The sequence below is a fragment of the Equus asinus genome, chromosome 1, assembly GCF_041296235.1.
Source record: "Equus asinus isolate D_3611 breed Donkey chromosome 1, EquAss-T2T_v2, whole genome shotgun sequence".
NCBI classification, from domain to species: domain Eukaryota; kingdom Metazoa; phylum Chordata; class Mammalia; order Perissodactyla; family Equidae; genus Equus; species Equus asinus.
Window position 1 is genome coordinate 106,219,240 of NC_091790.1, and position 12,629 is coordinate 106,231,868.

The 12,629-nt window shown below is 39.3% G+C and overlaps 1 protein-coding gene across 4 annotated transcripts in view; it reads left to right on the forward strand.

Annotated features, from left to right (window-relative positions):
* AMPH (amphiphysin) overlaps nucleotides 1-12,629 on the forward strand; it is a 227,052-nt gene that overhangs the window by 147,256 nt on the left and 67,167 nt on the right. For all 4 annotated transcript variants that reach the window (XM_044770605.2, XM_044770594.2, XM_070504522.1 and 1 more), the window contains exons 6-9: nucleotides 523-630; nucleotides 2,179-2,264; nucleotides 11,755-11,830; nucleotides 12,534-12,616. In XM_044770605.2, coding sequence (XP_044626540.2) covers nucleotides 523-630; nucleotides 2,179-2,264; nucleotides 11,755-11,830; nucleotides 12,534-12,616 — 353 coding nt within the window. The remainder of the gene's footprint in view (nucleotides 1-522; nucleotides 631-2,178; nucleotides 2,265-11,754; nucleotides 11,831-12,533; nucleotides 12,617-12,629) is intronic.

Here is a 12,629-nt window from a genome sequence, read left to right on the forward strand (position 1 = left end):
AGATGATTCTAATGAACAAAAAGGATGGACAAACACTTCTAGGAAAAAGGATTTCTTACTCCTAAGAATCGGCCTTGTAGAACTGCTTTATAAATCTGCTTTATAGAACTGCTATTAGTGTGTGTTATTAGAATTTTAAAACCAAATCCTAATGAAGGATTCCACTATCTTCAAAGTGGAGCATTTAAGATTTAGAATAGAGACTAAGAGAGAGTATAGGTTTACCCACTCCCCTCAACCGACTCTGGAATTTTTCTGGTCTTTGACTGCAAATTCTGCCTTCAGCTCCTCTTGATTGGCCTAATTATTATCAGAAGGGGAGATATTTACCTCATGGTTTTCGCACAAAGGATTGAAGGGTATAGTCTGATTTCCAGGGATCATTTGTCTACTGAAATTCTGGTTCACCTCAATCGCCAGTCAAGATCCTCAGCTACTCTGGACAAGGAAAGCATTTTGGCCGTCAAAAAGAGAACCTATAACCATATCTCTTTCTTAGTGCCTGTATTTCCCTGTTGGCAGAATCGCATTGCAAAGCGCAGCAGGAAGCTGGTGGACTATGACAGTGCCCGCCACCATCTGGAAGCTTTGCAGAGTTCCAAGAGGAAGGATGAGAGTCGAATCTCTAAGGTAGGGATTGATCCCCCTGTTGCTACCAGTCTCCATATCCTTTGACCTATAGCAACTTTGCTTTTTAAAATCAAATGTTTCTTTTTTAGTGGAGATTGGATTTGGGACAGAATTTAAACTGAAACCTGGTGCTTGTGGGCTGCTTTCCATAGTTTTTAATAAAAAGAAAGCTTTTTACGTTATTATAGAGTTCACATGGGTGACACTGACTCAGACATTTTGATCAGCAGAAGCTTTGGTCCCCAACAATACTGTAGGATCAAAGAAAGTAACGCGTGTTCCTGCACTTGTTTTGTGGTTGTGGCCCATACGTGATCCTGAAATGCAGATTCCGATGGGAAACTAAGTTTGAAATTCTCTAACATAACTTATGAGTGTCTGAGGGTACATACATGTGCTAGATTTGCATAACATGCATTTTCTTTTGGAAAACCCATTTCAGTAGCTTTTACCACGTATGTCAGTCATTTACAGATGCCAACTCACTGAAAACACCTGCTGACTACTCCCTATGCCTCCAGTCTTGCCTCCTCCTATTTGCCTACACACAACTGCCTGAATGGTCTCTCTGTATCACATATCTAGATATATTTCTCTACTCTGTGAGTCTTTTAATGGCTCCCATTGCCTGTAGAAAAAATTCTAAATTCCTTAGCAGGGCGTGTTCGACCTTCACAATTTGGTTCTGACTCACTTATTCATCCTTGTCAACTTTCAAGTCTTCTTTTCCCTCCTTTCCCTCTTCAATGCACACCTCTTAAACCAGAGCCTCCGTGACCTACACATTGGTTCTGAGCAGCCGCAATAACAGCTGCCCTTCATGGGAGGCCCCATGGATGCTAGGCACCACAGTCAACACTTCCGTTACGTCATCTTCCCTTCATACTCACAACACCTCTGAGGCGGGCATCACTATGTCCATGTTTTGGATGGGATATCTGAGGTGCAGAAAGTAAAGCAATCTGACAAGTTGTCATGGTTAGTAAGCTAGAATTCCAACCCTAGGAACTTCACCTTTGTTTATTGTAGTATATGCTCCACCTCCTTTAGCAAACATTTGTTGATTCTTCAAGATTCGATTAAAGTATCACCTTCCATGTGAAATCTTCTCTTTCTTCTGCATCTTCTTCCTCAATAGCATGCTCTCTAACAGCTTCTAAGCCTATTTTATGATGTAATTATTTAGACTTATCCCTAGACGGGGAATTTCTTGGGGAAGCATCCATTTCTAGTATTCTGAGCAGAGCGGTCTATGAGCGAGGCAGTTAACATATTTTTGTAGAATGAATGAAGCTGTCAGAGACTGCCAGAGCAACCATTGTAATCAATCCAGTTGTCTTTTTAAAATAAAATTTAATAGTTCACTTTTATTGAAAAAAATCGTGTGGATTTTAACCAGATTTCTTTCCTCCCTAAAATGTTTCCAGGATGCCGTAAAGCTATTCCTGTTTTATATTAAATGATGTTGCTGTGTATAGAAATGGCTTGTGTTTAGGTGACTTTTTTTGGTTTGTTTTAGTGTAAACACATGTTGTGTGTCGTTTCTAGGCAGAAGAGGAATTTCAGAAAGCACAGAAAGTGTTTGAAGAGTTTAACGTTGACTTACAAGAAGAGTTACCATCGTTATGGTCAAGGTAAAGATGTTTCTGTGCAGGTTGTGTATGTCCCTTTTAGAAGTTCAAGAACAGTGTGTATCCTTTATCTTGTCTTCATTGCCTGTGATGCTTCAGTGCTTTCCAATGGAAGTGTTCTATAATCTGTGCTTTCCAATATGGTAGCTACTTGCCACATGTGGCTGGCTGTTGAGCATCCGGATTATGGCTAGTGTGACTGAGGAACTGAATTTTAAATTTAATTTATTTTGTTTTAATTCATTTACATTTAAATGACCCCATGTGGCTAGCAGCTACCGTACTGGATGGCACAATTTTAGACCTTGGTATAGTTCTCAAGTGGAGAACCAAATCTCAATTAGAGGCATAGGGAGCATTGCCCTTAACCTTGAAATTTACAAGAATTCCCTTTCAGCTCTAGGCAGAACTTCCTTTATTCCAAGAGCTCACCTTGTCTTCTGGCATCAATGCCAAGCCTCTACTTTCAGCCCTCACTTATTAAGCTGAACTTCATTCCCATTTTAGACACTAAATATTCTTCTTATTTACAGGTACTTTGCATTTCTCATGGCAGTAGGTGCAGTTTTCCTACTCAGTGGTAGAAACAAGAAGTTGTTGGGTGAAGTGGACCTTATGTCTCTCAATTGCCATCAGCACTCCCATGCTACCACCCTAAATAAACAGAATTGTGCTTACCCTAAACCTTTGCTTTAAGTAAAATCTTCCAGCCCAGCTTCCAAACTGATAGTTGCCCCTAAAACCTTCCTATATAGAAATTATAGGGCTACTTATCCTCCAGAATTATAGGCATTTTGAGGGTCTAGATTGGAGTTTGTCCATTTCTGTGTTCATCCTTAGTGCTCTCAATTTTTTGCCAATAGTAACCACTCAGTGTTTATTTTTGAACTACTGAAATATCTAGAGGAAATTTTGGCTAGTTCAGTATAAAACCAGTCTTTGGGTAGTGAACATGATATAATCTACACAGAATTGGAAATATATTACCATGTATACCTGAAATTTATTTAATGTTATAAACCAAGGTTACTGCAATAAAAAAAATTAAAAAAAACCCCAGTCTGTAGGACACGCCGTCTTCAATGTCCAGCCATAACTCAAAGTTCAACATGTGTGAACTTAATTCACTGCTCAGCTGGATTTACTCATTCTTTCAACATCTGCGTTTCTGTCTTTGGTACCAGCATTGCTGGGCTCCCAGCCTCCAAGCTTTGGAGTCATTAACTACGGGAAACCAAAGGACTCTCGATTGTTAAAGGAAACAATCCTTTTCCTGTGTGTTCCTCTGATTGGTCTGCCCTTCTCTATTCTCATCGGTATCACCCTAACCCTCATCATCCTCTTGCGAATTAAAGTGGTAGTCTTGCGCTCACCTTTCCATCTTTGACCTCATCCTCTACACCTCTTCATTCATCTCTGTGACCTGCTTAGGAGCTTACTGTATGTGCCCAAAGAACACCTATCCTCTCCCACAGTCAGCATTTTGAACAGCTTAAATATGTAAAACTTTTAGAGATATAGATGAGACAAATAGCTATAATTTTAAGTTATTTACGGATTTTCCTCAATTTACGAAGGGATTATGTGCTGATAAACCCATTGTAAGTTGAAAGTGTTGTAAGTCAAAAATGCATGTAATGTACCTACCCTACTGAATGTCATAGCTTAGCCTAGCCTGCCTTAAACGTGCTCAGCACACTTACATTAGCCTATGGTTGGGCCAATCATATAACACAAAGCCTATTTTATAATAAAGTGTTGAATATCTCATAATTTATGAATACTGTGCTGAAAGTGAAAAACAAAATGGTTGGATGGGTACAGAATAGTTGTCACTGTATCGGTTGTTTACCCTCCTGGTGGCATGGCTGACTGGGAGCTGTGGGGGCTGCCCCTGCCCAGCGTCATGAGAGAGGATTGTACCGCATATTGCTATGCTATATCCGGGAAAAGGTCAAAATTCAAAATTCTAAGTACAGTATCTACTGAACGTGTATTGCTTTCACACTATCATAAAGTTGAAAAATTGTAAGTCAAACCATCATAAGTTATTCATTTAAAATTACAAATTCTCTGGGCCGGCTCCGTGGCCGAGTGGTTAAGTTTATGCGCTCCGATGCGGGGGCCCAGGGTTCGGATCCTGGGCGTGGACATGGCACCGCTCGTTGGGCCACGTTGAGGCGGCGTCCCACATCCCACAACTAGAAGGACATTCAACTAAGATATACAACTGTGTGCAGGGGGGTTTGGGGAGGTAAAGCAGAAAAAAAAATTACAAATTCTATGAAATTGTGTGGTTTTTAAGAAATGTTATTTTTTGCGCCCTTGTATTTCAAGATACTTGTATTGAAAATCTTTATATCCATCTTTGGTATCTGTGTCTTTGTCCTCATTAAAGATACTCATCAAGTCAGCCAGTGGTTGTCCAGAGTTTATCATCTTCCTCAACAGATATTCCATCCCAAACGCAAGTTGTCGTTTGCATATAATTAAGACAGTTATTCTTTTCATTTCCCCTGTAAGGGAATTTTTGTGATCTCAAATGAAATTACTTTCTTTATTGCTTTTTAAACTGATCTTTAAAAAGGCTTGGGTACCACAATGTTCAACACTTCCAATTATGAGATAATACTCCTGGGAAAATTGCCAAAAAGACAGTTATTATTTGCCTTAATGTGTATTGAGTATGTAAATTTTTTTTTCTAGTGCTCTTCTAGAAGAATCTAAAACTAGCATTGACTGATGTCATTCCAGGCTTATGTGCCTTCCCAAATAGTATTTAGTTATTCAAACTTGTCAGTGTCTTTTAATATGAAAGACTTTGTGGGAACTTAAACACAACTGGAATATTTGAGGGGGAAATTTTGGAGAGAACTCTTTCCTCTTAGCTGGTCATATCCAGTATAAATGTTTTAGTGCTTTTTAATAGCTGATTAAAAGAAGTTAGACTAACTTCTCATTTCAGTGCTCAAGTCTCTTTCCTCTTTGTGTCAATCAAATCCTGCCCTCTGATCAAAACCTAGCTTAGTCCTCTCTTTAAATGCAGTGTGTTCCTTGATTAAACCCAGATTACTCAACCACAGTAATTGTGTCTGTTGTGTCTTTTTTTGTGTGAAAGAGAAAGAGATCATTTATTGAATACTTTCTGTTTGCCATGTATCATTTTATATACTTGACATACATAGTCTCTAATTATCACTATTACAGATATCCCTATTTTACACATGAGGAAGTTAAGGATCTTGTTGGTTCAACACCTTGCCTAAAATTGTGAAGTTTGTAAATCCTAAAGCTGGCATTTAAAGATACTTCTGAGTTTTTTGCTGTAAATCTTGATGTATTTAGGGCCTCTCTTTATTTAAAATGAGATTGCGTGTAATTTTTCATAAATGAAGTTTATTTCATAAAGTTGTTTTCTAAATGGATATGTTCTCTTCCCGGCCATATTGCTCCACCTTGAAACTGAAGTTAGTACTTTGTATCTTCTTTGCCTCCTATGGTGAAATACGTGATACTAGACAAGTAGTAACAAGCATGTATTAACTGATTAATGCCTGCAATCCTGAAGCAAACACTCATAACCATTTGATATGTTGGGTGGAGTGTTCTGTAGATGTCTATTACGTCCAGTTGGTCTGTAGTGTTCTTCAAGTCTTCCATTTCCTTATTGACCTTCTGCCTAGTTGTTGTTTTCATTATTAAAAGTGAGGTATTAAAGTCTCCAACTGTTATTGGTGAACTGTCTATATCTGTTCAATTCTGTCAGCTTTTGCTTCATGTACTTTGGGGTTCTGTTGTTAGCTGTATACATGTTTATGATTGGTATATCTTCTTGATGGATCAACCATTTTATCTTTATAAAATCTCCTTCTTTGTCTCTAGTAACAAATTTGTCTATTTTGTCTGATATTCCTACAGCCATTCCAGTTCTCTTTTGATTGCTCTTTGCTTGAATGAATTTCTTTTACTTTCAACTCTTTGTGTCTTCAAATCTAAAGTGTGTCTCCTGTAGACAGCATATAGGTGGATCGTGTGTATATGTGTATGTTTTATCCATTCTGACAACCTCTGCCTTCTGATTGGCGTGCTTAGTCCATTAATTTAATTACTGATAAAGTAGTTTACCATTTTGCTAATTGTTTCCAGTATGTTTTATGTCTTTTTTGTTCTTCTATTCTTCCGTCACTGCCATGTGTAGAAATTGTTTCAAATTTTGGATGTATAAAGGAGAAGAGAAATAAAGTACTACCCGGATGGGGGCATATAGGTTCAATTTTAAAAGAGGAAATACTAGGGTATGTTTTTATGTTGTAAACGAGCTTACAATTCATAAGAGATGATAGAGAGGTATTACAAAGAAGGACAGCTCCAAAGAGGATACTGTAGCTAAATCTTCAAAATGAGTGAAGTCACCAGTTATTGAAAAGGATATTCTAGGCTGGGGTAGAGCATGCATGAAGGCATGGGGATTGAAGAAGATGTGTGGGTTCATGGAACTTTAATTAGTTTAATGTATCTGGAGGTCAGAGTGAAAGTGTCAAGGAGGAGGGTTGTGGTGATAAAGCAGGAGAGAGGCAGTGGTCAGATTTATTTGTCATTCATTCAACAAATACCAGTTGACCACCCACTGTGTGCCAAGTACTCTTTCAGGTGCTGAAGATCCTGTACAGAAGGTTTTTGTTTTCTTGGAGCTTACCTTGAAAAATAGGGAAAGGCAATTATCAGGAAATAAATAGAGAATGAAATATCAGACAATAAGTTCAGTGCAGAAAATAAAACAAGATAATTTAATAGAGAGTGACATGGGGTGGGATAACCAGTGTAGATTGGATGGTTAGCAAAGGCTTTTCTCAGAGAGATTGACAATATATGAGGAAAAGGAAGTTTTGGGAAAACATTCCATTTTGTATATGTTGAGGTTGAAGAATTATTAGGAAGTCCCAAAGGGTATGTCTGTTGGGCTAACCAGGTGTCGAGCTTAAAAAGAGGTTTGGGAGTCATTACCTTACGGGTGGTAATTGATGCCATGAGAGTTAATGAGGTTGGTAGTGGAATAGGTCAGATGGCAAGATGAGGGCCAAAAACAGAACCTTTGAGAGCACCAATATTTAAGGAATGTGCAGGAGGGGAGCCTCAGAAGAACCGGAGAAGAAATAATCAGAGATGTAGAAGGAGACATGGAAGAGACCTGGAAGAATAGTATCTCAAAAAGCCAAGAATAGAGAGAATTTTGAAAGTGAGGGAGTGCCAAGAGTGTCCTTACAATAGAGAGATCAAGTAGATGAGGACTAAAGATGCATTGCCTTCTGTGAACTTCCAGGGAGGTTCCAGTCAGGTCGGGTCACAAGCCTGCTTACAGGCATTGGAGACTCCGTGGGGGAGGAGGAAGCAGAAACAGTGGATATCGTCTGTTATTTTGAAGATCTTGACTGTGATGGGCATGAGGAATATAGGGGGAAGGGAAGTTTGTGTTTTGGTTGGATAGTCACATGGATGTTGAGATCTGCTGTGTTAGTGTTGGGATTTGGTGAAGGAGAGAGAGGGAAACCATGAGACATGTGCCCTTGTGGACAGTGAATGGGCTTAGGCGGGGGTGCTGGGAGGTTGATAGGTGAACCGTGAAGAGGTTGAATATGTGTGGGATAAATCTCGGAGGAGGAAGTATAAATAAGCTCAGAAGATCAGGGGAGAGCTGAAGAAAACTCTTCTGTCTCCCACTCCACCATCATGCTAAGTCAGGGATGGCAGAGGATGCTTCTTCCATTGCAGGGGCCTCAAGGGGAAGCAGTGACCACCATGCCCTCTGGCCCCCACCCCACCCTGGGTCACAGGTTTCTCTTAGGGCAGTGCAGAGGGGAGAGTGTCCTGGCCTGCAAACTGTGGCTATGATAAGCTTGGCTGTCAATCCTTCCCATTGTTTCCAAGAACAAAGAAATGTCTTAATAAAGAGATTAAGTTGGTCTTGACAGTTAACCAGAAGGGGCCTGAGGATGCCTCTGAGAAGTCCTTGGGGAAATGGTAATGTCTCAGAGTCCCTTGTTTATGAAGAACTTGTGAGATGAAACCTCCCAAGCAGATAGTATCAGTATTCAGACAGAGCCTGGTACTCTTTGTGGATGCATATGTCACTGCTGGTGACGCTACTTTTTTTCAAGCCAGGGTTGCAGTCAGAATATGCCCTCCCAGGCAGATGAGTGCCATGGTGGGTCATTCATTGGCTTGTTCATTCATTCATTCATTCATCCATTCATTCATTCATTCATGAAATATTTACTGCCTGCCTGCTCTGCCCACGTGCTGTATTTGATGCTGGGCCTATAGGAGTGAAGTGGTCACAGGCAGTTCCTACTTTGAGAGCCTCTGGTTTCATGAATTGGAGAAAATCACTGTCTGATGAGTTGCATCAAAAATGCTCAGCACTTTTTTCCTAAGTTAAATACATCCTAGTTGATTTAATTTCTAAATTCTGAAAAGAAACCATAAGAGTATTAGAAAATTATAGATAATTTGTTTAGACATTCTAAATAAGGTATTTCTTTCTGGCACTGCACCAATTATTTCTCTAAGTAATAATTAACCTAAACGAGTTAACATATGCCGTATATCAGAAAACAAAATTTAAAGATGGAATATTCAAGCTTCGATATATTTAATAGAAAATCCCTTACAAATAAATAAGAAAGAGCAAGCACTAAGAAATAAGCAAAGAACATGAACAAGTGACTCACAAAGATGCTGGCTCTTGCCTTGCAAATTTACAGAGGTTTGTATGAAGTCGCATTCAAAGTTGAGGGAATGTGCAAGCCCAGCCTGCATGGGGGCAGTTTGGCTGGGCCGTCAAAGCTTCTATTGTCTGTGCCTTTCACACGGCATTTACACTCAAGAAACTTACTCTGAGGAAATAGTAAGGCTGTACACAGAGTTCTCATTCATAGATCTTCATCAGGGTTTTGTGTATCATAGTGAAAAAATCAATGAAAATAAAATAATACCTGCCAATCAACTTCAACTACACCACCCCCGCCCCCATCTGCGCCCATTTTCTGTTTAAGTCTGACCCATTCTTCAAGGTCTCCTAGGTTTGTCCTCTCAAGTGGATGTTTGCAGCTACTCCAGGGCCCATTGCTCCCCTCTCCTTTCAGTTCCTTTAGCTGTCCGTATCTGCTCATTTTCGATATTTAATCGTGTATGGCCTTTTGCGGTAACTGACATTCACGTGCTGTTTTGAAATGTGCTCCTTTCCTACCAGTATGAATGTAGCATGTGTTCATTGATCAGCCCCTCTGGTGCTCCTCTAACTGCATTAGTTCCTGGAGTCACCTTAGCCCACCACTAGGCATGCACCCAGAGCCTCATAGGCCCTTTGTTGAGTAATCAAATGAGGAACAGGAATTACTGTTCTATGGGGATCCTAGAGAAGGGATCCTGGGTTGCCACTTAAAGTGCCCAGGGAGATTTCTCTGCAAACCACACAATGAGCCAAGTCCCTCTGCATAATATTGTCAGGGCTCCTGCAATCTCTTCTCTCCCATCCAGCTGCCGCCTTAGTTAGCTTCCTCAAATACACATCCAAGTCATCAGCTTTCCCCTGTCTCAAACACAGCCAGGGGCTGCAAATAACCATTGCCTGCAAGTAAATGCCATGGGTCCTGGTCTGGACGGTCCCCTGCCTCAGAGCACCGATCAGCCTCACCCGGCCCTCATCTCCCAGGCTTCTGGTCTGACACTCCTAAGTATGTACTATTTCCCAAACACACCATGTCAGGATTTTTTTTATGTATATGCACACACATATACATGATTATGTATATGATTTTAAATCAGAGGAAAAAAATATGTGAAATCAGGTACACATGATCACAATAGGTATAGAAAATTAAGATTAACTGGGACATGGTAGGAATTTAAGGTACAGGATAAGCCATAGAAAAAGTAAATCTTACCAGCGGGATGGATTTAGCACTCAACTGTTATTTCATCTCTCAATCTCTAAATTGGACTTCTAGCTTTTAGTTTGTTAAAATTCCAAACCACCTAATTCATGAGAAAACACAGATTTTGGTAGCACTGACATAACATTATTCATGCTTAAGCAGAATTTCCTGACAAACATTCCGTGCTTTTCTATCACATTTTCCTCCTTTTAAATTCAAATACTGGTTCTTCATTTATTAATTGCATGACCCTGGACAGTTAAATCTCTCTGTGCCTCAGTTTCCCTGGATATAAATTGAGGATCGCTGCCTCAGGGGTAGTTATGAGAATTAAGTGAGGAAATATATGAAAGTGCTTAGATGGCTGCTCTTTCTTTTGGTTTTCATGGCGATGCAGCATTCTTCCACCTCTGCTTGTTGGAATCCTACACACAGCAAGTTGCAGCTCGACTATGGGAAGACCCCTTTTTTCTATCCTTTCAGCTCACTCTTTAAATAAGATGGGTGCCTACTGGGTGCAGGCACATTCTTATTCCCTAACGATATTCTAAACTCCCTGAATATATTTTTGTTCCATATATTAGGCCTACCTAATGTTTCTGTATCTAGGTCCTTACTTGATTCTTGATTGAGATTTGGAATCTAATTAACTAATCAGATTGCTGGGGTTATTTTCGAGAATGTTATTGAAACAAGAACATGAATTAAGTCAAAGCAGTAATTTACTTCGATGGATTCAGAAGGATTGAGTCAATTCAGGGTCCAAAGAACCCTCATGTGAAAACAGAGAGAGCTTATACTGGGTGCATGGGGCTGAATCTGTGTGTGATTGGTGTGCTTAGGGACATAAAAATGAAGACTGAGGGACTCTGCTCATGTCACAGAGCACCACCACTGATGACTTTGCTTCACAAACACATGTGAGGTGATGTGAATGGACAGCTTATGTTTCTATTTTCTTAGTGATAGCACGTTCTCACTTTAGCTAAAGAATTGTAATTAATTTGTGGGTTTTTTTATTTCCTTCTGTTAAACAAATTTCAGAGTCCAAATATATGGTACCAAAACTGGCCCATTTATATTTTATAAGAATTAGTAATAAAAATCTGTATCCCCAAACCTTTATCTATCTATCTATCTATCTGTCTGTCTATCTAAAATACAATCAAATTCTTAGGGCATTGATTCCAAAAGTGTTGTCTTGGAACCAACAGCATCAGTATCACCTAGAACATGTTAGAAATGCAAGTTCTCAGCCCCCACCTCAGACTTACTGAATCTGAAACAAACTCCAGGTGATTCTGCAGCACATTAAAGTGTGAAAACCAGTGTCTTACAGTATTGATTACATTTTAGAGGAGGTCACGCTCTATGCTCAAAAATGTTATTTTTGCTCACAGGAAAGATTGGGCATACTTTGGGTTACTTTATTTAATCTAGTGTTTTTCAAAATTATATAAGAAAACCTATTTTTAGTAGATTTCATTGACATTAAAAACACAGTTTTGCAGACTGGCCTTTCTCCTCTCTTCTTTCCTCTTTGAATCTCCACATGGCAGACGAGTTGGATTTTATGTCAATACTTTCAAAAATGTCTCCAGCCTTGAGGCCAAGTTTCATAAGGAAATTGCGGTGGTGAGTAACGATGATTATTTTTACTTATGGAATGTAAAGTAAATGAACATTTATTCTGGCAGCAAATGAAACGGTGTAGCGTCATGCGAAGAATTCACTCTCTTGCATATTTCTTTTAAGTGTTATGACTCGTAGTAATATTTCTACAGTTTTTTGTAGTGACCACATAGTTTTTTATATCTTCTAGGGGTTTTAGTTATAAAATTTAGATATAAAAAATACTGTCATGAATCGCTGCCTGATTTTATTTCTGTTTTCAAATTCCTTTTCTCTTGTCACAGTCTTTTTTTTTTTTCAGTCAGCTTTTAAAGTTGGAGTTTTAAGTGATACTTTAGGCTGAGGGAAATTTCATCTCCAGATATTCAGATCATCAGCAGCTTTGTCATCCACTAATATTTTCTTAGTTGAGCTGGGTAGTTGTGTGCTTTTAGTAGAGTAAATGTAAATAATGTTTTTTTTTTCTGCTGCATACTCTGGTTAATAAATATATTTTGGTTTTTCTTAGTTTATTTCTGTTCGTAGTCTTTCAGTTTTGACATGAATTTTAAGTGGGACCATATACAGAATTTAAATTATACTGGTACCATAGATACGATCATAAGATTCTTAGCTTTTCAATGAGCAATTCCTGTCTTGGGGCAATAGCCTGAATTGGCACCAGAATGTCTTGCAGCTAATAGACAAGTGGCCTCTGTCCCTTTAGCTTTGCCACAAACTGTATGAAGTGATGACGAAACTGGGCGACCAGCACGCTGACAAGGCCTTCACCATTCAAGGAGCTCCCAGGTAGGCCATGTTC